Genomic DNA, 27,760 nt, shown 5'->3' on the forward strand with positions numbered 1-27,760 from the left:
TACAGATAGCCAGGAGCACACTCCAACACTCAGACAATCATTTACAAATGAAGCAAGTGTGTTTATTGAGTCCGCCAGATCAGAGGCAATAGAGATGACCAGGGATGTTGTCTCGATAAGTGGGTTAATTGGACCATTGTCCTGTTAAGCATTCAACATGTAAATAGTACTTTTGGGTGTCAGGGAAAATGTAGTGAAGTAAAAGTAAAAGTTGTCAAAAATATAAATAGTAAAGTACTTAACTACTTTACACCGCTGTGTGTGTGTGTGTGTGTGTGTGTGTGTGTGTGTGTGTGTGTGTGTGTGTGTGTGTGTGTGTGTGTGTGTGTGTGTGTGTGTGTGGGGGGGGGGGGTGCCTGCCTGCGTGTGCCTGCTTGTGTGTGTGTGTGTCCGTAACGTGTGTGTGTGTGTGTGTGTGTGTGTGTGTGTGTGTGTGTGTGTGTGTGTGTGTGTGTGTGTGTGTGTGTGTGTGTGTGTGTGTGTGTGTGTGTGCCTGCCTGTGTGTGTGTGTGCCTGCCTGTGTGTGTGTCTGTAACGTGTGTGTGTGCGTGTGTGTCTGTGTGTGTGTGTATGTGACACAGAAGGCACCAGTGAGAGGATCAGAGGGGATCATATAGTGCAGTCTAGCTTCCTGTCTCCCTGTGTGTAACAGTGTGTACAGTCTGAGTGATGTCAGACCTGATCTCATCTCTGCACTGAGAGCATCATACTGGTGAGTACAGTGTTACTACATGTATTTTTCACACTTATGATAAAGATGGATTTGTCAGACTGAGGATAATGTAGAAGCAAATTATTATCTATAAAAACACAAAAGTTCACTCACTGTGCCAGTACTAAGAATAGTATTGACATTGGACTAAAGGGATCCATAGCAATGGATGAGTAGTCCCCAGAGCCATATGAACGTTTATCAATCACATATTCTGTTGTGGTAGCCAATGGGGTTTGGAGAACTTACACAATGACAAAAGGACACAGGGTCTAATAATACAATGTTAGTGGAATCGTATGTGTTGCAGGGAGGTTTTAGAACGACAACAAAAAACGGACTTGTGAAATACCTGCAGATATTTCGCAATACGATCCTGATGTAACTGTAAACGAGTGTATGGTCTTTCCACTCACATGACCAGCTGTAGGCTGGACAACTGCCTGAGATACAGTACATGTATATATTGTTTTCAAGTGCAGGGGCTTAGATAGTAGTGTGCTTTGTGTCCCTACCGTAACTGCTGGAACCATATAATGGAAGATATAATGGATTATTGACAATAACGGTTTAAGTGTATGTAGGCTATATCCAACAGAATTGACACATGCAGGTTATGTAAAATATACTGTAGCAAACCTTGCCTAGGTAGGCCTGTTACAATCCCCCCAAAAAGGGCTTAACTCTTATTGGAGGTAGTGGCTAGCAGGTTTTGCCTACAGGCTGGAAGACCTTGTTTCGAGACCCGCGAGGGGCATTACATTGTTGCCGTTTGCAAAAATTGCAACAATGGTGGGATGTTGCCTTAGGGGCCATCGGAGAGGGTCTTGGTATAGTGAAGCGTGGGGACACGTTCTCCTGAATGAAGGGGACTGTGTAACAGACCTTGCCTGGGTAGGCCTTTTACAACCCCCCCCAAAAGGGAGCAGTGGTATGCTGGTCTGCCTAAGGGCTGGGAGACCCGCAAGGTGCGTTACACTGTCGCCATTTGCTACAATAGTGATTAAAACAATTCTCTTTAGATGCTTCCAGAGTTGTAATGAAATAACATGTTGAATACTGTCTTTTTCAGGCATGTTGAGAGTATTGGGTGATGGCTGGCCAGATGCTATGGTGTAAATTGTATGATTGCTATGAAGTCAGTGCTTGGTGTGAGTAAGTACACTATTGAGTGTGACTATTGTTTAGCCTACAGTGTATGCAGAGAAGTCAACTTGGTGTATCTCTGATCAGGTCGTACTCTAGCCTAGGCCTGCTGGAACAATAACAAGTGTGTTTGCAATAGCAGCATGGGACTGCAGTAACATTTGCATTGGGTATGCCATACGTATTTGGTAAAACATGTACTTGTAGCAATAGTGTAGTAGCCTAGGTTGTTGTAGAGTACTTTGATTCTGAATCTATATTGAGTCATTATTACCGCCGGTACCCGTTTAAGACTTTTATTGTGAAGCACTTAATTATTCCCAGAAGTTACCTGTGTGTGTCCAGAAGGAAAGAGAAGAGCTTTGATGTTGATGTAATTCCGACATGGCTGCGTCTTGTGATCGGAGAACGAATACAAGATAAAGTACTCTACCTGTTGTAACCGTGAGTTATTTTATTTTAAGACCCACAAATCCTCCGGAGGAGATTTAATATAATATCCACGGTCAAGAAATGAAGTTTGCAATTGCACTGGAGTTTGTAAAGATCTAAGTATTTGTAAGCTGTAATGTAGGCCCATGCATATATGTACAGCTCAGTATTGCTGAGGAGCGTTACAAGTTCTGTCTATTGATGAGGGCCGAGGCCAAGGAAACAACAGCAACTGTGGCAAGAGAGACATGATATATTAACGTCTTTGGGTCATGTCCCACCTAAAGCTGTTTGAGTTTTCTTTTTGGTAGTAGCACAGACTTTAGTTGCGGTCATGTAGGAATTGGATACGGCTCACCAGTAGGTCCCTCTTTACTTATCATTTGGGAAACAAGTAGCAGTGATGCAAGTAGCACGGATAGCAGGATTGAGGTCAATTCAATTTGACTTCAGTCACGTAGAGAAGCGTTGAGTAAAATTGGAATTGGATTGGAATACCAGTTTACTTCCTGAATTGACTGAATTGAAATGGAATTGAGCCCAACCCAAGGGTAGTATTTTTCACTATCCTTTGGAAAAGAACGGTTAGGCCTACTATGGACGGTCTGCAAACTCAATCACTAAAAAGGTTTATTTGAAATGTTAAGGAACATGAGGATGGTCATGTGAACGAACACAACATTATAGTCATGTACCTGTCCAAGGTAATCACAATCTGTCACGGTCACAATCTTACATTTGCGTTTCAATCCAAATGGATGCCAGGAAAGGACAGTCCGTGACATCAATACGATATTTTCAAGATATACATTTATACGATCGTTTACTAAAACTCAAATGAAAACAGGTCATTCATTGGGTGGGTATATCATTCATTTAAATGTCCATTGAACAACAGGAAACATCCCAGCTTGTGCTGATAATATTAAAAAGCAGCCAAAACGATAGGTATTCAGTTGCAGTGCTTACACAGTATCGACAACAACTGAATGTCTATAATCCTGTCAGCCGATATTTAGTTAAGCTCAAAACACGTTAGTGGATTATGTCTTTAACACTTTATTTAAAGGTTCGCTAAATAGCTAATAAACTATTACTTGGTTGTAAATCACGATATGTCACCAATTCATGTATTTGTTAACATATATTTACAAATGTCTGTAGTCATATACAGTATAGATCAAGAACAGAAAGTTCTGCACATGTATTTACTTCATGGTCAACTAACTGTGTAGCAATGAAGATAAGCAATTTAGGCAGACCTTAAAATTAATTATTATAAAATGTTACGATAGAATACTGGATTTAGAATACTCAAATTAGTGCAGTCTTCAATCCAGACACGTTTAGCCCCAGGGCTGCAAATCCCAGCAAATGTAATTGTGAAAATGTAATTCACAATAGTATACTCAAACAGAAATTTACTTTTCATAAAGAACTATATTTCAAATGGTGTACATTGTACTTGGATTTGCACAGCACCCTGTGTAGTGAGTAAATGTACATTATTCTATGGATTTACAGTATGACCTGATTGGGAATACATTCAACGCTCTAGTATTCACCCCACATTTGAATCCAGCATGTAGCTTAATCAGCGCAGTATTTTATAAAGCAACGCTATGCACCATTCAGATATTCTGATATTATTCAGATATTCTGTTTAGAGTATTTTACTTGCATTTCATTGGTTTGGGTTACTTGTATCTTATTTTGGGCCTAAACTGTAGTGTTGTAAAGTCTATCACAGTAACACTAACCTGTACTGGTTTCAGTCTGGTTTCAGTCATTGGAAACGTACGCAGCTTAAGCTACTGGTGTAGTTTACTGTTACGACATGTATTGTATACTTGAGTACTGAAGAACACTACTGACAACTCTGGCCTATTAAAGGAATTGATGGATGCCTATGTGTGTTCATAGGCATCCATCAAGGAGAAAACCTGTTCAAGTAAAGTAAGACAGTCTTAACATACATATTTTGTTGTCAACTACATCTGTATTTGGTCCTCGCTTGCAGGTGCATTAAAAAAATAGAGAACACCCATTCAGGCTGAGGCAGGTGCTTCCTTTGGTTAGAGTCACCCTAGAAATATTCTCATGTTTAGAATACTGTGCAGGCGAGGGATAATTTTTCATAATGAGATACAAGGATTCCCTTGTTCAGACTTTCATAAACATGACTAATAGCTCTCTCTCTCTCTCTCTCTCTCTTTCTCTCTTTCTTTCTCTCTCTCTCTCTCTCTCTCCCTCTCTCTCTCCGTTGATAAATTTTCTCCATTCAAAGTAAGACTGAGATATTGTGTTTGACATTTGGTCCTCCCTCTTGTATTTCCGCTTGGGTTGTCGTTTTTAATTCTAGCAGATATACGTCAGCTTATGACAAGGTTTTCATGGTGATTACTAAAATACAATTGCACCTGATTCACAAGTGCTCAATGTGGTTTGCTACAAACTGCCCATGCTAAAATATTTTGGCCAATTGTTTCATTATTATGATATTTCAGTCATGTGACCTTCCTTTCCTTATTCACCTGCAGAGAGCTAAAAGCTCTCTCGGATATGTTCAAATACAAACAATTAGATATGAATTGCCTTTATTTAAAGACTTTACTGTAAATATACATTGAGTTGGAGTAAGTACATTGGAGTTCATACATTGAAGTATGTTGTTTTCATGCACATAAAATGAACCGTAACATTTTACAGCATGAAAACATCAAAGCATGCAGACCATTGGGATAGCAGAGAAAGACAGAAAGAGAAAGGGGGAAACAGATAAACAGCATAGGTACAGAAAGAGAAGATGGAGACGTTCTGGGCTCAGGGAGGCAGTTACACAACATATGAGTTTTAAAAGGCCTTGAACAAAGTTTACCAACATGAACTGTGGATTGCAAAAAAAAACGTGTTTTCACAATCCTTTCACAAAATGTCACATCTCTGTTATTCTTAGCCTCTCTTTCCACTGACATTCAACGGTTATTTCTTTAAACACAAGAAAAGAACGGAGTTAATGTATGATTCAAAGTGACAGAAAGCAAAGGGAACAGTACCAGGTACCTCCCCATCTGTCTTGGTCACAGCTCTCTTCATGTCTCAGTTCGACTGCCTTCCGCATCAAACATGCAACCAGGAACTCCAGTGGCCGTATGGACCTTCAAACACCTGATGAGTTAGAGAGAGAGAGAGAGAGAGAGAGAGAGAGAGAGAGAGAGAGAGAGAGAGAGAGAGAGAGAGAGAGAGAGAGAGAGAGAATGAGAGAGCGAGAATGAGAGAGACCCAATGTATAGGAAAGATGGGGACATCATAAGAGGAATTAGGGATGTCTCGAAAAACCAATCACCCCCTCTTTTCTCCCTACCCCCCACACTATCTCTCATTCTCTTTTTCGGTAATGACTTTGTGTGGTGTGTGCACAACACCTTCAAATCGTTAGGTCTCTGACTAACGAGGGAGTCCTCACTTTCAGGTGTTTTCCACAGGAGATTCTTTGGTACATTTTTTATCATGTTTTCTCGTTCCCATGCTGGATCAGAAAATATAAATACAACAAACTTTACATGTTTGGGAATCTGAGACAACGTGTGTATTTCTATGAGTCTATGCATAACATCTCTTACTGTATATGAGCTTTGAACTGGCTTTGCAGTCTTTCCATTCTTTTGAGTGAGGATGATGGTGTCCTTGAACCAGTACATTTTCGACAGAGGTCCTACGCCTAACTTCTTTATTGATGCGTAGAGCGTTAGTAAATCCGTTACCAAGACCTTCATACATGCAGCGTTCTAAAGTCCTACCAAAAGGACCAAGTAGGTAATAATTCAGAGACCGGGAGTGTTCAACTCTTTTTTCAGTTAATCTCAGAACAGAGCGCGGCAGACAAAGAGAGCATGAAAGAATGCAAACCTCAGAGAGAGATGAGACGTGAGTGACATGTTTGTTTGGTGCTTGTTGTGGTTCTTGTCTCCAAACCACCTGAGCAGTGTTTCTCTAGTACAGGTAACTCTTCAGTTGAACAATGGCTTTAATGGCCATAGAACATGAAGGCATTTGTAGTCAAACACAGATATTTCATATTGCTAGATAGAAAAGCTTTTTGTCCTTGCCTATGTATTTCACTTAGAAGACAGCCTTGGACGGTTAGACAGTTTTATCTAGTCGTTTAGCAGACGCTCTTATCCAGTGCGACTTACAGGCGCAATTAGGGTTAAGTGCTTTCGCTCAAGGGTACATCGACAGTGTTCACCTAGTCAAGCTCAGCGATTTGAACCAGTGACCTTTCCATTACTGGCCCAAAACTAACCATGTTCTCTTTCCCATAAAGACACAGTAAAGCCAACATACTATTGAAAATCCAAAACACCTGGATTGAACGTCGGATACTTTTTGTTGTTGACTTTTAGGCTGCGATGTCTTTACCAAGACAAGTCTTGAAATGCCTTGACGTGGACAAGTTACGCGAGCACATCTCAAGTTTATCTCTAGACTTCAGCTCTAAGAGTTTCATTTACACTAACTTGTAATGCAGGTAGTTAGGAGCATATAGATTAACAGATGGTATATGGGGTTCTGGGGTTCTACTGTAGTTTTGAGTGCAGACATGATCCCACTCTCTGCAGAGCTACGTACTAAGGAGGGTATATACAGCATGGAGAGGCACATGTGAAGTGAACACAGGTGTTTCTTCAGCCAAGACAACGGTTAGAACCTGCGGGGCTTTAAAGGAGTTATCAAATAGGGTATGCACTAGATTCAAGGGACTTGCAATTGCTATGGGTTTTATATTGAACTTAGTAAAACATGCAATCATAGTTGTAGAGTGAAACAGAAAAGTGCCATCAAGCTTCCATTCACTCTATTACATTTAGTCCATTTTTTTCATCTTCATTGAGGTAGCGTTGATGAATGATTATGCATGACTCTTTGCAATTTTTCGTATTTGAAAGAACATTTTTGATATTGGTTTGTCATACTTGATAATTTGTGTCAGAGTTATTTCAGTTCTCTCAACTCTTTCTTGTCGAAATTGTGCACCACGAAATTTGCCTAGCAGTGAATTTTACATAGCTTAATACATAAATCGAACTTGACATTGATTTACTAGAATAGATCATTGCTATTCTCAATGTGGAATGAGGTTCATACTGTAGGAGATTGTCCTCACACGGGGCACAAATTGTGTAAGGGATGCTCCTCACACCGGGCACCAATTGGATAAGGTGTGTTATGAATTACGAATTTTGAGTTATATACATGAGTTTAGAATCATTGTGAAGAGGATTGAATTCATTTTGTTATCTTGTAAAAGTTGTGACTCTGGGTAGGAAATTGAATATCATTGAATACATTGTTCAAGGTGTATGTCTAATTATGAGTAACAATTGCACGGCTATATGGTCAATGTTAAATACGTAGTGTACTGGTACATTCGCATCAAATTTGTGGATATATTTCAAGATGCAATCTACAATAGTTCCTGCTGTTCAATGGTCATTTAAATTAATTATATAGTCTTCATTCAACTGCTCTTATTCATGTACCCACTCTTGTGACGTTACCGTGTTGCTTTTACCAACAAAACCAAGTCACATGAAATATAAATTCTTCTTTAAATTATTAACTTGTTCATGTGTGGAAATGTAGGCTACAAATCTGTGCATGTGTTTTGTAGGATAAAGACTACATTTCATAACCAAAAATGGTCTGATGGTGGTCATTAGAATAAGGATGGATTATGCGCTTTCAAAATGGATCCTGCTAAATATGGTGTAATCTTTTTCAAGGGTTTAGTACCACAGATTCATTGGCCAGGTCCATTTGTCTTTCAGTGGTAAGCTTTATTGATTAAGCTTTTTTAGAGCATTATTGTAATTTCTTAAATGTGATGCTTTGTTAAACTTTGTGTATTTCAAAGGCCTACGAATCTGATTCAGGCGTATGATCGGTACACCTAGTTAACCTTTTACTGCAGTGGGCTAAATCAGGGTCACACAAAGTGTTTCTGGGTAGTCTTGAACAAATCTACTTTGAAACAAATGTATACACCTCACCCACATGGTTAACGGCTTAAAAAAATTAAGACACTTGAAATGTTTTCAATTTTGAGTTTGCATCCCAATATTATGCTTTATATGCATCACAGAAGACTGAAATAAAACAAAACTGTTTGTCATAGAAACAGCGGATTTTTGGCATAAAGAAAGTATGTTTATTAATTATGAAATTATATAAAAAATATGAATAACATAATTTGACTGCAGGAAAGGGCTACATATATATATATTGATGTCAGTTTTGGTAATTTTACTGATTCAATAAATATGTGCTGCATGCACTCAGTTTCATGTTTAAACTGTTGTTTGACTATATACAATGAAACAAGAGAGATACGTATTTGTGCGTGTGTTTCTAGTTTGCTTGTTTCTCTCTGCCGATTTATGTTCTGTCTAATGTAGATGAACCTGTGACTGAGCAAAACATTTGTAATTTTATGGCCCGAGCGAAGCAATGTAAGGTGAATAACGACTGGCAGAAGTACATCAAATTGACTGACTATTGTTGACATGTGGGTTAGAATAATATTGATGATGATGATAACAACAATGAGTATAATAATAATGGTTCAAATATGAACTATTATGTAGCCTATTTTGTTATTACCGGCTGTTACTGCGCTAACATGCTAGCGAAAAATTTTGCCAAGATAATCCGCTCTTTCTTCAGCCAATTAAAAATGTCACTGCTTTGACATTAATGCATTTGACTAATAACTGTACATTTCCCGATTTCTTTTAGACCAATCAGTAGTGAGGGAGGTGCAACGGGGTTTAAAAGCAAAGTTGTTTCTCTGAAAATCTACATTTCCGCCTGGCTGTTGATCATTGGCGAGGGACTCTCAACGCTATCCGCCAAACGTAAGTATAGAAAAGGATGTTAACTAAGATGCTAGATGTAATATGGTATAATAGCACTCCATGATCATTGATTTGTGGTAAACAATGAAAAAGTATTGATGTAATAACTGTTAATCATTGTTATGACTGCTCGCAGTAGACCATTGAGTGTCTAGATCAGACAATTATCTTGACAGAGAAAACATACGTGGGTTTGTTTTGCATTAATGAATGCAGAATATTTGTAATCATTTATTTCACCTTCATAAAATGTTACATGCTGTCCTGGAGCATATTGCCCGCTTTGCTTTCACAGTAAAGTAAAACCTGTTAACTTAACCTTAAATGACAATAAGAGAGGTAGCAAGTGCGTTTCAGATAAACGTTGAAATGGCGGTCAACCCAATGTATTTGTCCGCTGGTGTATTTACCCTGTCGTACTACCGCGGTAAATAGACATGGTTTCATTGCCATTGTACTTTACAACAGTTCGCAGACATTTCATGATTACTTTTTAATGTACTGTAAAGGCCCTCTCTGAACTGATGCTCTCAAACCAGAGACACTCCTCTTTGCGCTAGGCCTATCTGGTCCCATTGAATTTCAATCCCCTGGCTTACATTTGTGACATGGCTAATACACACCTTACATACAAGTCATAAAGGTTCAACAATTATACTCGTATTACTTATACTGATAAGCTCTATGGGGAACAATGATTTAGTCCCATTTTACATTCCATCATATGTTTTGTACTGCGTACAATTCAATTGCAGGCATCAGAGTTCCACTACCTTAAAATGGGAGACAATTCTGTAAGATTATTCCTTTACCTTTTTACAGACAGATCCTGTCCTCCCTCCCCCCTCCCTTCCCCCTCTCTCTGTTTGCTGTTTAACCTCTGCCCTGACCACATATACGATCATCTGCTTTTCTGGGTTAACTGTTCAGGTGCGATATCTCTCTCTCTGTCTCTCTCTTCCTCTCTCTCTCTATCACTTGTCCTCTCTCTCTCTCTCTCTCTGTCTCTCTCTCTCTGTCTTGCTCCCTCTGTCGCTTCTATATAGCGCTATGCTTCCTCTTCCTCCAGCACCTCAAAACTTCTCTCTTCTCTCATATCCCACTGCCGTTACCAACCTCAACAGACAGATAAGTCTTACAAAGATTATAGGTGAGGAATGGCCTATACAAATACTTCAAAACATTTCTCAAAACATATTTTATCACATCATATAATGTATTGTACTACAACAATTAACATAGGTCTAACAGCTGACCTGAATTAAATAACATTTTTACTTACACAAACTACCTGATATCTCTACCTAACTTTGATCTTAAAAACATGTCAAGTAATTTTTATAAAGAGAAAGGCAGGTAGGTAGGTAGCCTAGTTGCGGTGGCAGGTAGCCTAGTGGTTAGAGTAACTGAAGAATTGCTGGATTGAATCCCCGAGCTGACAAGGTAAAAATCTGTTGTTCTGCCCCTGAACAAGGCAGTTAACCCACTGCTAGGCTGTCATTGTAAATAAGAATTTGTTCTTAACTGACTTGCCTAGTTAAATCAAAAGGTAGACAGGAGATGAAGTAGAATGGTGAGGTTGTCATGAAAAGAGATAGGAACGACGAATGCCAAGATGAGTTTTGGCATCTTGATGAAGGCCGAAGTGTCTCCAAGCTTTTAAGAATCTGTTTATGCCACTTAAATAAAGTGGCGTAAACATTTTCATATTTTCATATTATTTTCGCATTTTCATATTATGAAGAGTCAGGCTAATAAATAAAAAAGGAAAAATCCAGCACACTGCTAATAAAAAATAAAAAATCTAAACGCTCTCAATTAACCTTCATCTGGGTCCATAACGACTGGATATACATTTTTCCCCGTGCACCTGCTAATAATTATTTGGGTGCTTATCAGTGCATTCGGAAAGTATTCAGACCCCTTCGCTTTTTCCAAATGTTGTTACATTACAGCCTTATTCTAAAATGTATTACATTAATTTCCCCTCATCAATCTACACACAATATTCCATAACCACAAAGCGAAAACAGGTTTTTAGAACATTTTGCAAATGTATAAAAATACTTATTTACATAAATATTCAGACCCTTTCCTATGAGAATCGAAATTGAGCTCAGGTGCATCCTGTTTCCATTGATCATCCTTGAGATGTTTCTACAACTTGATGGAGTCCGCCTGTAGTAAATTCAATTGATTGGACATGATTTGGAAAGGCACACACCTGTTTATATAAGGTCCCACATTTGACAGTGAGGTTAAAGGAATTGTCCGTAGAGCTCCGAGACAGGATTGTGTCGAGGCACAGATCTGGGGAAGGGTACCAAAAATGTTCTGCAGCATTCAAAGTCCCCAAGAACACAGTGGCCTCCATCATTCATTAAATGGAAGAAGTTTGGAACCACCAAGACTCTTCCTAGAGCTTTTCAGCGGCAGGCTCTGGGAGACTAGTCAGGATCGAGGGAAAGATAAACAGAGCAAAGTACAGAGAGATCTTTGATGAAAACCTGCTCCAGAGCACTCAGGACTTCAGACCAGGGCGAAGTTTCACCTTCCAACGGGACAACAACCCTAAGCACACAGCCAAGACAATGCAGGAGTGGCTTCAGTCTCTGAATGTGTTTGAGTGGCCAAGCCAGAGCCCAGACTTGAACCCGATCGAACATCTCTGGAGAGACCTGAAAAGAGCTGTGCAGCGACACTCCCCATCCAATCTGACAGAGCTTGAGAGGATCTGCAGAGAGGAATAGGAGAAACTCCCCAATTACAGGTGTGCCAAGCTTGTAGCGTCAAACCCAAGAAGACTCAAGGCTGCAATTCCTGTCAAAGATCCTTCAACAAAGTACTGAGTAAAGGGTCTGAATACTTATGTAAATGTGATATTTCAGGTTATTTATTTATTTTTTGCAAAAATGTCTAAAAACCTGTGTTTGCTTTCTCATTATGGGGTATTGTGTGTAGCTCGACGAGGGGGAAAAAAACTACGGAATCCATTTTAAAATAAGGCTGTAACGTAACAAAATGTGGAAAAAGTCAAGGGAGCTGAATACTTTCCGAATGCACATTAGTCCTATTTCAATGGTTTTTTTTGCTGCATATCCCAACTTCCCCTGAGACACCCTCGGATAGTGGGGTCACAGCCAGAGTCCGCAATTATCAACAGCCACCCTGGAGCAAATAGAGTTAAGTGCCTTGCTCAATGACAGATTTTTGACGTTGTAGGCTCAGGGATTTGACCTAGCAATCTTTCAGTTATTGGCCCAACGCTCTTATCGCTAGGCTACCTGCTGCCCATATAATAGCCCTTACCCTGGTAGCAAGTTCATTTTCTAACACACTATAAAGAGTACCTTGATCCTTGATTTTTATTTTACCAAGATAGCAATCTACTACTAGTATATTGTTGTATAGTCCTCCCCAGTAGGCACCCTGTCTTCTACACGATAACGTCGGATAACATGCCAGCTCACGGCAGCTCACACTCTCTCGTCTCCCGAGTGGCGCAGTGGTCTATGACACTGTATCTCAGGGCAAGAGGCATCACTGCGGTACTTGGTTCAAATCCAGGCTGCGTCACATCTGGCTGTGATTGCGAGTCCCATAGGGCAGTGCGCAATTGGCCCAGTGTCGTTTGGGTTTGATGGGGGTAGGCCGTCGTTGTAAAAAATAATTGTTAATTGATGATACACGTGGATATTAAAGTTAAATAAAAAAGGACTATTAATGCACATGTTCATAGTTTGGTGGAGTAATTCTACAATGTTAAATTCAATAGACCATGATCATCCCCTAAGGGGATATTGTTTGCAGCCTAGTTGACAGAACACACTAAAGTTTTACAATCCTGATTATATTACATTCTTTGAATTGCTCCCGATAACTCCATGCTACCTTTAAGTGCGCATCCCTGTCATGACAGCCCGAAGCTGTTACGTTTATCAGGAGCTGACTGTACTCATTTCACACACAGGTTAAATGATTGAGAATTGTCTTAAGATGAAAAGAGATTAAAAGGTGCAGAACGCTTCAGACAAAAATTCTGAAAGTACCCACAACACACCTAACAACTATCACACACATACACATACGTACACACACACGCGCATGCATGCACACACAACACAGAAAACAGAATAGAAAAACTCCCATAGACCACACTCCCGGTGTTCGGCTGCCACTGTGGTCTTTTTTTTTCTTCCATCAAGCGTGGAGAAATCCGCCTTTCGTGGAACAGAGGAGGAAGGGAGGGGGTGTGTGAGTGAGAGGGGAGGAGGTGAGGATAGGGATACAAATCTACACCTCGTGAAATCAGGGCCCACCACAGCCTCAGGCGTTCGCCCCCTCTCTCTCCTCCCCCAACCCTCTCTCAACCAAGGCCCACCACAAAGCTACTGCTTCTCTCCCTCCACCTTTCTTCGTTCTTCCTCTTCTCTCAACTTCTCTAAATCGGAGACCACCACAAACCCCTTCCTTTGTCTTTTCTTTTTTTTTTACTCTGATGATGATGTATTGCGCAACAAGAATCACTGTCAAGGGAATGGGAAGTGAATGAAATCAATTTAATGTGAATCAGTGAATTTATCTAAATACATGTGTTTTAAATGGGTAAAAGATGGCATTTACAGTACAGGACAAAAGGGAGAAACAGAAATTGGGTCTCTTCAGTTACAGTTTTTGCTGCCTGTATTGAACATAACATCAAAATACAGTGATACTGTAGGACAGTGGTTCCCAAACTTTTTATAGTCCCGTACCCCTTCAAACATTCAACCTCCAGCTGCGTACCCCCCTCTAGCACCAGGGTCAGCGCACTCTCAAATATGATTTTTTTGCCATCATTGTAAGCCTGCCACACACACAATACATTTATTAAACATAAGAATGAGTGTGAGTTTTTGTCACAACCCGGCTCGTGGGAAGTGACAAAGAGCTCTTATAGGACCAGGGCACAAATAATAATATAATAATAATCAATCATTTTTCTCTTTATTTAGCCATCTTACATATAAAACCTTATTTGTTAATCGAAAACTGTGAATAACTCACCACAGGTTAATGAGAAGGATGCACATGCTTGAAAGGATGCACATAACTCTGCAATGTTGTATTGGAGAGAGTCTCAGTCTTAAATAATTTTCCACACACAGTCTGTGCCTGTATTTAGGTTATGCTAGTGAGGGCTGAGAATTCTCTCTCACATAGGTACGTGGTTGCAAAGAGCATCAGTGTCTTAGCAGCGCGATTTCCCAAGGCAGGATACTCTGAGCGCAGCCCAGTCCAGAAATTCTGATTGAATTCAATTTTCACAGAACCACTTGTTGCAATTTTCATGCTCTCTTGCTGAGATATTGATAAAATCGATAAAATGCAATTGTGTTTGTTGTCAGTAGTTTATGCCTGCCCATAACATAACCCCACTGCCACCATGGGGCACTCTGTTCACAATGTTAACATCAGCAAAACGCTGGCCCGCACAACGCCATACACGTGTTCTACCATTGTGAGGCCAGTTGGACGTACTGCGAAATTCTCTAAAACGACGTTGGCGGCGGCTTATAGTAGAGAAATAAAAAATTATATTCTCTGGCAACAGCTCTGGTGGACATTCCTGCAGTCAGCATGCCAATTGCACGTTCCCTCAAAACTTGAGACATCTGTGCCATTGTGTTGCTTGACAAAACATTTTAGAGTGGCTTTTTATTGTCGCCAGCACAAGGTGCACCTGTGTAATGAGCATGCTGTTTAATCAGCTTCTTGATATGTCACATCTGTCAGGTGCATGGATTATCTTGGCAAAGGAGAAATGCTCACTAACAGGGATGTAAACAAATTTGTGCACAGAATTTTAGAGAACTAAGCTTTTTTTATTTCAGCTCATGAAACATGGGACCAACACCTTACATGTTGCGTTTATCATTTTGTACAGTATAGTATGATAACTATAATAAACTAAGGTGGAAAATGAAGACACTTTGCTAACAGGACAGGAGCAGTGTGTATCTGACCTCTACGTTAGAACCAGGGCAATTATTAAACCTCAGTAGCATCATGCTGCATGCATGTCACCTGATGTTGATTTAGAGCGACGACAATGTGTCCGCCTGGCCGGAGTCAGGTCTGCTCTCTCAACAAGTAAACACAGACAAACAACATATTTTAGCCTGATTTACAGTGCATTCGGAAAGTATTCAGACCCCTTCCCCTTTTCCACATTTTGTTACGTTACATTGGATATTATATGCCCTAATATCCAATGTCTCCCACAACAACAAGTTAAGCAAAAAAAATCCAACTATAGGCCTAGGATTAGGGCTACCATTTCTAAACTCACTGTCCATTTAAGATTCTGATGAAATTTTAGAGGCACACTTAAAATAAAAGAATTCAACCTTGTCAGGAGCATACAACCAAAGACAAGATAAGATAGCCTAAAACTAAATGTATCATTGTTTTTAAAGAGACATGTTTCGTCCATTTAGGAGGATTTCACATGCCTCCACGTCAAGCAGTCAGCCAGAAAGTTGAATCAGCTGCAATGAGGAACACAATGTGCTGGAGGGACAAGTTGTGTGAGGGTGCAGTCCAGTGACTTCCGGGGTTATGGAAGAACATTTCCACTTTAGTAGCTAAAGCTCCGACAGTAACCTTTCTGTCATGTGCTATTGAGGCTTTATTCAGGGGTGTTGACACAACATAGAAAGACGTCAACGAATCAAGAACAAGGATCTGTGGTTGCCTGGCTCGTGCTATCTCTGTGCCGTGGTTCGGGACCGACTGCTGAGCCAGCAGAAGTGTTTGGAAATCAATACCATTAATGGGAAGTAAAGGTTTCACTTCGTGACTGGCATCCACCCGTAGTCTAACAGAAACCAGGCCTGACCGGCACACCTCGCATCACTACAGTTCCGGGTCGGGAGAGTGTGTGAGAGGGTGTTTATGGGTTTGTGTTTCTCAAGCATGCGATGGGTAACTTTTCAGGTAAAGAGCTGACTGTGGGCTGCTTGGTTTGTTTACACAGCTTGAACACACTCTGAGTGAGGTATGTGACATTGTCACAGAGGGTATAGGCCAGGTTATCCAAAGCTAGACCTCTCACTCACTCACTCACTGTTACTCCTACAACCTTTTCCAATTGTACTGTAAATTGGAACACTACCAGGTGTATCATTTTTACTGTACTATGCTGAAGAGTAAAAGCTAGCGGTACCACAGTATTTTAACAAACTGGTCAAACAAACAAACTTGGCTGCTTCCACTGTATCATTAATTGGCCTATTTGACAGAACGAAATAGGCTATTAAGAATGTGCTTTGATTATAAATTTCGACAAAATCCCCTGACACATGCCCTTTGCTAATTTGGAGACTAGTGTCGATTGCAATTACACAATAAAGGAGAGGGCGCGGGTTTTTACTTGTTTAGCCACGGCTGCGCTGCGGTCGTAGCAGTTACAAAATGATGCGGGGCAAAACATTTTCTAATGCATTTTTTGATTAATGCCATGACAAAACATGGCAGAAAATCTTGTCAATTTATATTTATATTAGTATTGCATAACAATGTTATTTTGTGAAAACACATGTCAAAACATATAGGCTACTTTTTACAGGCACAAGCGCACCTGTACAGTAGCCACAGTAGTTGAACGGGATGACACGGTAGAAAAGAGTAGCTAGTTCTCGTGGAATATACTGTAGAGTGCGTTTAAAAGAATTATAATATAAATGGTTATTTGAAAATGTTATTGTGTTATATGAAAAGGTTATCGTGACAATTTGTAATTGACAACTGCCCAATTAGCGTTATGCCCCTTTCCGTCTACAAGGGCCACTGTCTACAGGAGGATATACAAAGTATATCTATATGTTATTGTTTTATCTTTTATATTCCAAGAAGAAGCGGTACTACTTGATGTTGATTTGTTTCCACAGTATTTGATCTTGGCTGACAGGAAATACATGACTATAGCAATTCGTCTTATTCAGCTTTTGCTGCTCTTTGTTTTCAGAAGAAAGTACAAAATGAAGTATGTTTCTGGATTCCTTTCAATCATTATTGCATTGTTCATCTCTTCAACAGGTAAGAGAGTATGTTCTGAATTTTATTCATACTATTCATCTATTATATAGCAACAGATACATTTCTGTAAAGGTAACTTACTACTGGACGTACAGTATACATATATACATCTTGTCTTCTGTGTTCTCCCTCAGCGGCTGGAGATGTGCTTGTGTATGGGCAGGTGGGAGGGACGGTCACACTCCCCAGATCGAAGTGGGGTTCAGAAAGGGTGTTGGTACTATGGTACCTTGGGACGGACACACAACCTTTGATATCCCGCAACGCCCATGGTCGAGAGACGATAGGTGAGTGAGATTAGCGCTAGACGGTAGCCATCTTTAATCGAGCGTGACCTTTTTGAGCCGTAAACATATTGAGCAAAACAGTATTTGGTAGTTGGCTTTTTTTTTTTTTACCTGATTTTGACTAGCTTACAATTTGAGGGTTGCTGGCATCAGAATCTCAGGTGCCTACTACCGTTGTTCTCTTGAGCACTTAACCCTTGTCCTGCTCAGGGTTCACTGCTCTGCCTCTGCAGGTGGCCCTGTGCTGCTTCCACATTCTCATATGTTTGTGTGGTGTCCAGGTGGGTTGGGAATAACATAAGACAGAAGGAAGACACATTTCTGATTCACACTACTACTATTAATCACTTGATTACTGACATGCAGATCCACAGTGGAAAGACAGGCTGTCTCTGTCAAAGACTGACTTCTCCTTGATCATCAACAATATCAGACTGGAGGACTTCAAATCCTTCAAATGTGAACTGAAAGATTTCAGGCCACAACCAACTTCCGTTGTCACCACATTCAGACTGTCCCGTGGTAAGTGCAGAGTGAAAGAGAGGGGATTTCTATGTCTCATGTCAGTGTTATGAGAAAGATGAGGAAGGAAATGGGACATTGTGTTCAGTCACCATCATGTGGGGGAAACAAGTACTGCACACACATGTTTACAAATGTACCTTTGTATACCCCCCACCTCTCTCTCTGTCTCTCTCTCTCTCTATCTCACTCTCTCTCGCTCTCGCTCTCTCTCTCTCTCTCTCTCTCTCTCTCTCCTCTCTCTCTCTCTCTCTCTCTCTCTCTCTCTCTCTCTCTCTCTCTCTCTTTCTCTCCCTCTCTCTCAGTGCGTGTACAGCCAGTCTCTCCCCTGTTGGCTGGGAAGAATCTTAATCTGAAGTGTGACATAGAGGAAATAGTTGAAGGGACACAGAGAAGATGGCTTAGTCCCCAGAAACAAGACCCGAAAAACGACACGCGTGTCCAGATCAAGAATGACGGCAGCCTGACAGTAATGAGTGTCACTGGCCAAGACCATGGAGAGTGGACCTGTGTGGTGACATACCAGGGCAGGAAAGCCAATGCCAACACCCATGTTTCTGTAATAGGTAAGTGTTAAGTTAGATAAAATGGTTTATGGTCTTCTAGATTAAATAATTTCCCCTCAAGAGGTAAAATGTCATCAGATTGAGGTTAAACTGTCCCTTTCCTATCTCTGTCTCTCATTCTCTCTCCTCTCTCTCTCTCTCTCTCTCTCTCTCTCTCTCTCTCTCTCTCTCTCTCTCTCCCCTTCTCAGACCTCTCCCCCGCTCATCCACAGCCTATCTACACCTCTGTCTCCTCCCTCTCTCTTCTCCATCTGCCATGTTTCCTTTCCAATCCTCCTCCTCTATCCTGGTCAGACAGCCAGGAAAAGAGCATCCAGGGAGGCCGCTGGACCTTTACTCCAAGCCCAGCGGCAGGCTCCAACACTAGGGTTGTCCAGACCCTCGTCAACCTCTCCCTGGGGCCTCCATTAGCCTGGGTGGTCAATCAGAAGAGAGGGCTGGATGTCTCAGCCCTGCAGAGGAAAAATCTAAACCTCTCGCTGACAAAGAAAGGGGTGACGGAGGGGGACAGGGGCGAGTACACCTGCGCTGTGGAGTTCCAGAAGGATGACACCCTGAAGAGAAGTATTCGTGTGGAGGTGCTACAGGGTAAGTCAAGCTTTGTTGCAGTCCTGAAAAAATGTCCTTCTTCCTTCCTACCTTCTTTACTTCCTAACTTGGTTGCTACCTTCCTTCCCCCTCCTTTAATTCTCCCCTTGCTTATTTCCCCCTTCCTCCACTTTGATTTGTCAGCTCTCAATTGTTCAATCAGTACCTCCCGCCATCTCTCTAAATCAAATCAAATCAAATGTATTTATATAGCCCTTCTTACATCAGCTGATATCTCAAAGTGCTGTACAGAAACCCAGCCTAAAACCCCAAACAGCAAGCAATGCAGGTGTAGAAGCACGGTGGCTAGGAAAAACTCCCTAGAAAGGCCAAAACCTAGGAAGAAACCTAGAGAGGAACCTGGCTATGAGGGGTGGCCAGTCCTCTTCTGGCTGTGCCGGGTGGAGATTATAACAGAACATGGCCAAGATGTTCAAATGTTCATAAATGACCAGCATGGTCAAATAATAATAATCACAGTATTTGTCGAGGGTGCAACAGGTCAGCACCTCAGGAGTAAATGTCAGTTGGCTTTTCATAGCCGATCATTGAGAGTATCTCTACCGCTCCTGCTGTCTCTAGAAAGTTGAAAACAGCACGTCTGGGACAGGTAGCACGTCCGGTAAACAGGTCAGGGTTCCATAGCCGCAGGCAGAACAGTTGAAACTGGAGGAGCAGCACGGCCAGGTGGACTGGGGACAGCAAGGAGTCATCATGCCAGGTAGTCCTGAGGCATGGTCCTCGGGCTCAGGTCCCCCGAGAGAGAGAAAGAAAGAGAGAATAAAGAGAGCATACTTAAATTCACACAGGACACTGGAGAAATACTCCAGATATAACAGACTGACCCTAGCCCCCCGACACATAAACTACTGCAGCATAAATACTGGAGGCTGAGACAGGAGGGGTCAGGAGACACTGTGGCCCCATCCGATGATACCCCCGGACAGGGCCAAACAGGCAGGATATAACCCCACCCACTTTGCCAAAGCACAGCCCCCACACCACTAGAGGGATAGCTTCAACCACCAACTTACCATCCTGAGACAAGGCCGAGTATAGCCCACAAAGATCTCCGCCACTGCACAACCCAAGGGGGGGTGCCAACCCAGACAGGAAGACCACGTCAGTGACTCAGCCCACTCAAGTGACGCATCCCTCCTAGGGACGGCATGGAAGAGCACAAGTAAGCCAGTGACTCGGCCCCTGTAATAAGGTTAGAGGCAGAGAATCCCAGTGGAGAGAGGGGAACCGGCTAGGCAGAGACAGCAAGGGCGGTTCGTTGCTCCAGTGCCTTTCCATTCACCTTCACACTCCTGGGCCAGACTACACTCAATCATAGGACCTACTGAAGAGATGAGTCTTCAATAAAGACTTAAAGGTTGAGACCGAGTCTGCGTCTCTCACATGGGTAGGCAGACCATTCCATAAAAATGGAGCTCTATAGGAGAAAGCCCTGCCTCCAGCTGTTTGCTTAGAAATTCTAGGGACAATTAGAAGGCCTGCGACTTGTGACCGTAGCATATGTGTAGGTATGTACGGCAGGACCAAATTGGAAAGATAGGTAGGAGCAAGCCCATGTAATGCTTTGTAGGTTAGCAGTAAAACCTTGAAATCAGCCTTTGCCTTAACAGGAAGCCAGTCTAGGGAGGCTAGCACTGGAGTAATATGATGAAATTTTGGGGTTCTAGTCAGGATTCTAGCAGCCGTATTTAGCACTAACAGAAGTTTATTTAGTGCTTTATCCGGGTAGCCGGAAAGTAGACCATTGCAGTAGTCTAACCTAGAAGTTACAAAGCATGGATACATTTTTTGCATCAATTTTGCACAGAAAATGTCTGATCTTTGCAATGTTACGCAGATGGAAAAAAGCTGTCCTTGAAACAATCTTGATATGTTCGTCAAAAGAGAGATCAGGGTCCAGAGTAAGGTCCTTCACAGTTTTATTTGAGACTGTACAACCATCAAGATTAATTGTCAGATTCAACAGAAGATCTCTTTGTTTCTTGGGACCTAGAACAAGCATCTCTGTTTTGTCCGAGTTTAAAAGTAGAACGTTTGCAGCCATCCACTTCCTTATGTCTGAAACACAGGCTTCCAGCAAGGGCAATTTTGGGGCTTCACCATGTTTTATTGAAATGTACAGCTGTGTGTCATCCGCATAGCAGTGAAAGTTAACATTATGTTTTCGAATGACATCCCCAAGAGGTAAAATATATAGTGAAAACAATAGTGGTCCTAAAACGGAACCTTGAGGAACACCGAAATTTACAGTTGTTTTGTCAGAGGACAAACCATTCACAGAGACAAACTGATATCTTTCCGACAGATAAGATCCAAACCAGGCCAGAACTTGTCCGTGTAGACCAATTTGGGTTTCCAATCTCTCGAAAACAATGTGGTGATCGATGGTATCAAAAGCAGCACTAAGGTCTAGCAGCACGAGGACAGATGCAGAGCCTCGGTCTGACGCCATTAAAAGGTCATTTACCACCTTCACAAGTGCAGTCTCAGTGCTATGATGGGGTCTAAAACCAGACTGAAGCATTTCGTATACATTGTTTGTCTTCAGGAAGGCAGTGAGTTGCTGCGCAACAGCTTTTTCAAAATGTTTTGAGAGGAATGGGAGATTCGATATAGGCCGATAGTTTTTAATATTTTCTTGGTCAAGGTTTGGCTTTTTCAAGAGGCTTTATTACTGCCACTTTTAGTGAGCTTGGTACACATCCGGTGGATCGAGAGCCATTTATTATGTTCAACATAGGAGGGCCAAGCACAGGAAGCAGCTCTTTCAGTAGTTTAGTTGGAATAGGGTCCAGTATGCAGCTTGAGGGTTTAGAGGCCATGATTATTTTCATAATTGTGTCAAGAGATATAGTACTAAAACACTTGAGTGTCTCCCTTGATCCTAGGTCCTGGCAGAGTTGTGCAGACTAAGGACAACTGAGCTTTAGAGGAATACGCCGATTTAAAGAGGAGTCCATAATTTGCTTTCTAATGATCATGATCTTTTCCTCAAAGAAGTTCATGAATTTATTACTGCTGAAGTGAAAGCCATCCTCTCTTGGGGAATGCTGCTTTTTAGTTAGCTTTGCGACAGTATCAAAAATACATTTCGGATTGTTCTTATTTTCCTCAATTAGGTTGGAAAAATAGGACGATCGAGCAGCAGTGAGGGCTCTTCGATACTGCACGGTACTGTCTTTCCAAGCTAGTCAGAAGACTTCCAGTTTGGTGTGGCACCATTTCCGTTCCAATTTTCTGGAAGCTTGCTTCAGAGCTCGGGTATTTTCTGTATACCAGGGAGCTAGTTTCTTATGACAAATATTTGTAGTTTATAGGGGTGCAACTGCATCTAGGGTATTGCGCAAGGTTAAATTGAGTTCCTCAGTTAGGTGGTTAACTGATTCTTGTCCTCTGACGTCCTTGGGTAGGCAGAGGGAGTCTGGAAGGGCATCAAGGAATCTTTGGGTTCTCTGAGAATTTATAGCACGACTTTTGATGCTCCTTGGTTGGGGTCTGAGCAGATTATTTGTTGCGATTGCAAACGTAATAAAATGGTGGTCCGATAGTCCAGGATTATGAGGAAAAATATTAAGATCCACAACATTTATTCCATGGGACAAAACTAGGTCCAGAGTATGACTGTGGCAGTGAGTAGGTCCGGAGACATGTTGGACAAAACCCACTGAATCGATGATGGCTCTGAAAGCCTTTTGGAGTGGGTCTGTGGACTTTTCCATGTGAATATTAAAGTCACCAAAAATTTGAATATTATCTGCTATGACTACAAGGTCCGATAGGAATTCAGGGAACTCAGTGAAGAATGCTGTATATGTTTCAGAAGGCCTGTAAACAGTAGCTATAAAAAGTGATTGAGTAGGCTGCATAGATTTCATGACTAGAAGCTCAAAAGACAAAAACGTTGTTTCTTTTGTTGTAAATTGAACTTTGTTCTCATAAATATTAGCAACACCTCCACCTTTGCGGGATGCACGGGGGATATGGTCACTAGTGTAACCAGGAGGTGAGGCCTCATTTAACACAGTAAATTCATCAGGTTTAAGCCATGTTTCAGTCTGGCCAATCACATCAAGATTTTGATCAGTGATTAGTTCATTGACTATAACTGCCTTTGAAGTGAGGGATCTAACATTAAGTAGCCCTATTTTGAGATGTGAGGTATCACGATCTCTTTCAATAATGGCGGGAATGGAGGAGGTCTTTATTCTAGTGAGATTGCTAAAGCGAACACCGCCATGTTTAGTTTTGCTCAACCTAGGTCGAGGCACAGACACGGTCTCAATGGGGATAGCTGAGCTGACTACACTGACTGTGCTAGTGGCAGACTCCACTAAGCTGGCAGGCTGTCTAACAGCCTGCTGCCTGGCCTGCACCCTATTTCTAACCGTCCCTTCTTCCCTCTCTATTCCTCTATCCCTCTTTCTCCTTTCATTGACATTCAAACCTGTCAGACCATCGTCATGGCAATGCTATTCCCACTTTCTATGCTTCTGTTTATTACACCCAGACAGTTTTCTCATCTCCTTCTGTCGTTCATTGGGAACAGTATGTACCCAGGGGTATTGTGTCCTGTGTCTAATTCAGTGGATAGTACACTTGTCTGGCTCCACTTGTTTTAATGGGGTATTGTCACACTGGTAACAATGATTCGGGAGACAGGCGCAGGAATGCGTAATATTTTTTTTATTACGCCCCAAATTACAGCGTGCCGTGTAAAGGCACGGGGACGAAAACCAAACAAACACGTACACAAAACACAGGGTTGGAACCCAAACAAAAGAGCGAGGACTACCTGTAATAAATACACACGCGCACAATGATTAACACACGGGACGAGACCCGTAATCATCTGGCAATCCACAAGGGCATGAAAGCCAACACACACAGTGCAGGTACTCACACGCACCAACGGACATTGGAACAATAATGGTCAGCCCAATGTAAACCAAAGGACACATATATACAAATACTAATCAGTGGGAATAGGGAACAGGTGTGCGTGATGAAAGTTCCGGAGGGATTCATGACAGGTATAATGAAGTTTCTCTCTGCCAGGATAATATGCCAGCTGAATTAATACTAATAAAAAAAACATGTTTCTCCACGTTTTCGTAAAATAATATATATTTTGTCTGTCTCCGCCTTTTATTCACATCAAAATTGTGAATTTTCTGTCTGTCTGTCTGTCTGTCTGTCTGTCTGTCTGTCTGTCTGTCTGTCTGTCTGTCTGTCTGTCTGTCTGTCTGTCTGTCTGTCTGTCTGTCTGTCTGTCTGTCTGTCTGTCTGTCTGTCTGTCTGTGTCTCTGTCTGTGTCTCTGTCTGTGTCTCTGTCTGTGTCTCTGTGTCTCTGTGTCTCTGTCTCTGTGTCTCTGTGTCTCTGTCTCTGTGTCTCTGTGTCTCTGTCTCTGTGTCTCTCTGTCTCTGTCTCTGTGTGTCTCTGTCTCTGTCTCTGTGTGTCTCTGTCTCTGTCTCTGTCTCTCTCTCTCTCTCTCTCCTCCTGTCCAGTGTTTTCCTCTCCAGCTCCAGTGGCCTTTGTAGGTCAGGAGGTCAACCTCACCTGCACCCTGGGCCAGCCTCTGACCTCTGACCTGAAAGTGAAATGGATCCCACCACGCCAATCCTCCCTCCTCGCTTTAGGCTCCTCCCCCCACCCCGCCCATCTCACCATCCCGGAAGCGAGGGATATAAATGGTGGGAGGTGGAGGTGTGAATTGTGGAGGAACAAAACCAAGCTGACGTCAGTAGAGATCACACTGAAGATCGGTAAGAAAGGAGAAACAGGAAGTGACATGGTCAGGATGTGGTTAGGGTGCGTGGTCCGTGTGTGTGTGGAGGTTAGGTTGTGACTATTGAGGTTAGGGTGTAATTAGCCTCACTGGCCAGTGGCCACGCTTACTGCAGCACTTTAAACAGTATAGTACAACAGTACTACTTCAGTAATTAAGTACAATGTACTTATAGCAGTCAGTACTATAAGCCTGTAAAGAAGGAAGCTCTGATGTGTGCTTTGAACACCTACCTTATAATAGTATTATTGAAAACCACATACTGTCATACGATAATACATCTTTATTGATTTGATATGCTGGGAACAATGTAGAACTTCCATACTGATTCTGTTTTTCTTGATGTTGTTCTGATGGACAGAGCGAGTCCCCATGGACGTGTGGCTGTTGGTCACCATCTGTGCCGCAGCCGTCATCTTCATCCTCCTCCTCATCCTCACTGTCATCCTCATCCGACGCCACAGACAGGTACAGCTGGGTGATTTAATCAGATATTTATTTTTGCTTAAAAATGTACTCACTATCTCTTACATTTTGTGTCTTGTTGGTAGTGTTACTGAGTTTTCCTGTGTGTGTGTTTCTGTTGGTTTTCAGCGGGTGATGATGCCCAGACGTGGCAAACGCAGAATCTGCCGCTGCAAAGAGTGAGTGTCATTTCCTGAGCACACACACACACACACACACACACACACACACACACACAGACCCTCAAACTTGGTTAGGTTGAGGGAATGAAAGTCTGTGTATTGGCCTTGATTGTGCAGAGTTGTTCAAGGTGATGCGGGTTCAAGATAGAAGCCTAAACTTTTTTGCAACTCTTGCCAACTAAATTCAGAGGAAAACAGGATTTTTGTTGCCTCCCATATTTCAGAAATACTGTGTGAGAATGGTTATTTACAGTGCTAACGAATCTGTTTTCCTCTGTTACAGCCCCAAACCAAAAGGATTCTACAGAAACTAGAGATATCATACAGACCGGAATCCCTGTCAATGGACAATGTCTCTACTATTTCGTCTTGGCTATTCTATTCTGATACAAAGAAAAACCAAAAGGACAAAAGAAGCAAGAAAGAAGATGTTTTCATGTGATGTTTGATAATAGATTTCACAGGTGTATATTATCATGCTTTATGACCTATGATTGAGCTACAATTGAACAAATACTGTATATAAATATGTATAGCTACTGTCGCTTTTTTTACTGTACACTGAGTATACAAAGCATTAAGAACACCTGCTCTTTCCATTACATAGACTGACCAGGTTAATCCAGGTGAAAGCCATCATCCCTTATTGATGTCACTTTTTAAATCCACTTCCATCAGTGTAGATGAAGGGGAGGAGACAGGTTAAAGAAGCCTTAAGACAATTGAGACATGGCTGAATGGGCAAGACAGAAAATGTAAGTGCCTTTGAACAGGGTATGGTTGTAGGTGCCAGGCGCACCGGTTTGTGTCAAGAACTGCAATGCTGCTGGGTTTTTCACGCTCAACAGTTTCCTGTGTGTATCGCAGTGTAGGCTCCTCAGAGGACCAAAATAAAAATTGTGAAACATAAAAAAAGGTATCCTTTTTAGAAACAACTATACTAAATATATTCATGCCACCAAATAGTTTATTAAAACACACTGGTCTGCAAGGAAGGTCTACAGTAGCCTCATCAGCACTCTGTAGGGTAGCGTTTGGTTTATTCGCCTGGTCACAGACAGCCGATGTGTTGTGCACTGAAGTCCACAAGCGAAGGGGAGGAGAGCGCGTAGATAGTGTCGTGAAGGAGTTATATATACAACGCGCAGAGTGATCATGCTGTTTGTACGTGGCTGCTATGAAAGTGAACTGTGTTTGCGTGCGATCAGGGGTGTAATCATTCCGCTGATTCTGTTGAAAAACGTTTCTTAAACAGAAGCAAACGGAACGAAACGGGGATAAACATACATGAATTCGTCCAATAGAAACTCTCATTTGCAACTGTTGGACTAATGATTACGCCCTAGATCAGCTAGAAGCAGGCTAGAGTTCGCAAGGCGGTATTGAATGTGCCACTGTCTGTCACCTTGATTAACCAAAAATGATCTCAACCTGTTGTATCAACCTCATGATGGGTACAGGGAAAATTCGAGGATCATGTAGTAGCCTAACCTATCAATGTTACACTGAGCTGGGTGAATGGAATATGAATGGCAGTCATCCAATATGCTGTAATAGAAATAAGGCCATGCTCATAAAATAATCATCCTCCCTCATTTTAAACGGCACCGACCGCCACTGATATCAAGAATGGTCCACCAACCAAAGGACATCCAGCCAAACTTGACACAACTGTGGGAATCTCAGACAAGTTGAAGCTGTTCTGAGGGGGTGCAACTCAATATTTGGAAGGTGTTCCTAATGTTTGGTATACTCCGTGGATATTGCATAGCACTTTGTTTTAGAGTCCATTTTTTACCCAATATTTTATTAAGAGAATGTAATATCTTAATACTATAGTTTCTCCCGGTTTCAGGTAGTGTGAGCAGACTGCTGCGTGATCAGGCTCGTTTCACCAAGCTAGGATTCAGCAGGCTACAAAGTTTTGCTGAATTGTTTGAAATAGTAACAGAGAAAATACAGGGGTTATTGTTGTTGTGTTATAGGACTGTGAAAAAAAGTGTTAGATTGTATTTAAATTTCTTGAATTAAGCAAAAATAAAAAAATAAAAAAACAA

The 27,760-nt window shown here is 41.7% G+C and overlaps 1 protein-coding gene across 13 annotated transcripts; it reads left to right on the plus strand.

The window, feature by feature from the left end:
• Positions 1-590: 590 nt before the first annotated feature.
• LOC100136502 (CD4-like protein) lies at positions 591-27,760 on the plus strand. 13 transcript variants are annotated; one of them, XM_014163539.3, is made up of 11 exons: positions 591-712; positions 9,089-9,207; positions 17,216-17,286; positions 17,421-17,573; positions 17,940-18,095; positions 18,401-18,661; positions 18,851-19,249; positions 24,776-25,033; positions 25,418-25,524; positions 25,651-25,700; positions 25,987-27,760. In XM_014163539.3, exons 3-11 carry the CDS (start codon positions 17,229-17,231, stop codon positions 26,015-26,017), a joined length of 1,473 nt encoding a protein of 490 aa, XP_014019014.1. In that variant the 5' UTR covers positions 591-712; positions 9,089-9,207; positions 17,216-17,228; the 3' UTR covers positions 26,018-27,760.

This window comes from Salmo salar, chromosome 02 (assembly GCF_965601325.2).
Source record: "Salmo salar chromosome 02, fSalSal1, whole genome shotgun sequence".
NCBI classification, from domain to species: Eukaryota; Metazoa; Chordata; class Actinopteri; order Salmoniformes; family Salmonidae; genus Salmo; species Salmo salar.

Excerpts from the sequence above, each read along its gene's own strand:
- LOC100136502 (XM_014163539.3), top strand. The coding sequence starts at position 17,229 with ATGAAGTATGTTTCTGGATTCCTTTCAATCATTATTGCATTGTTCATC. Across the intron at positions 17,287-17,420 it reads ATTGTTCATCTCTTCAACAG|CGGCTGGAGATGTGCTTGTG; the intron begins GTAAGAGAGTAT and ends GTTCTCCCTCAG. Across the intron at positions 19,250-24,775 it reads TCGTGTGGAGGTGCTACAGG|TGTTTTCCTCTCCAGCTCCA; the intron begins GTAAGTCAAGCT and ends CCTCCTGTCCAG.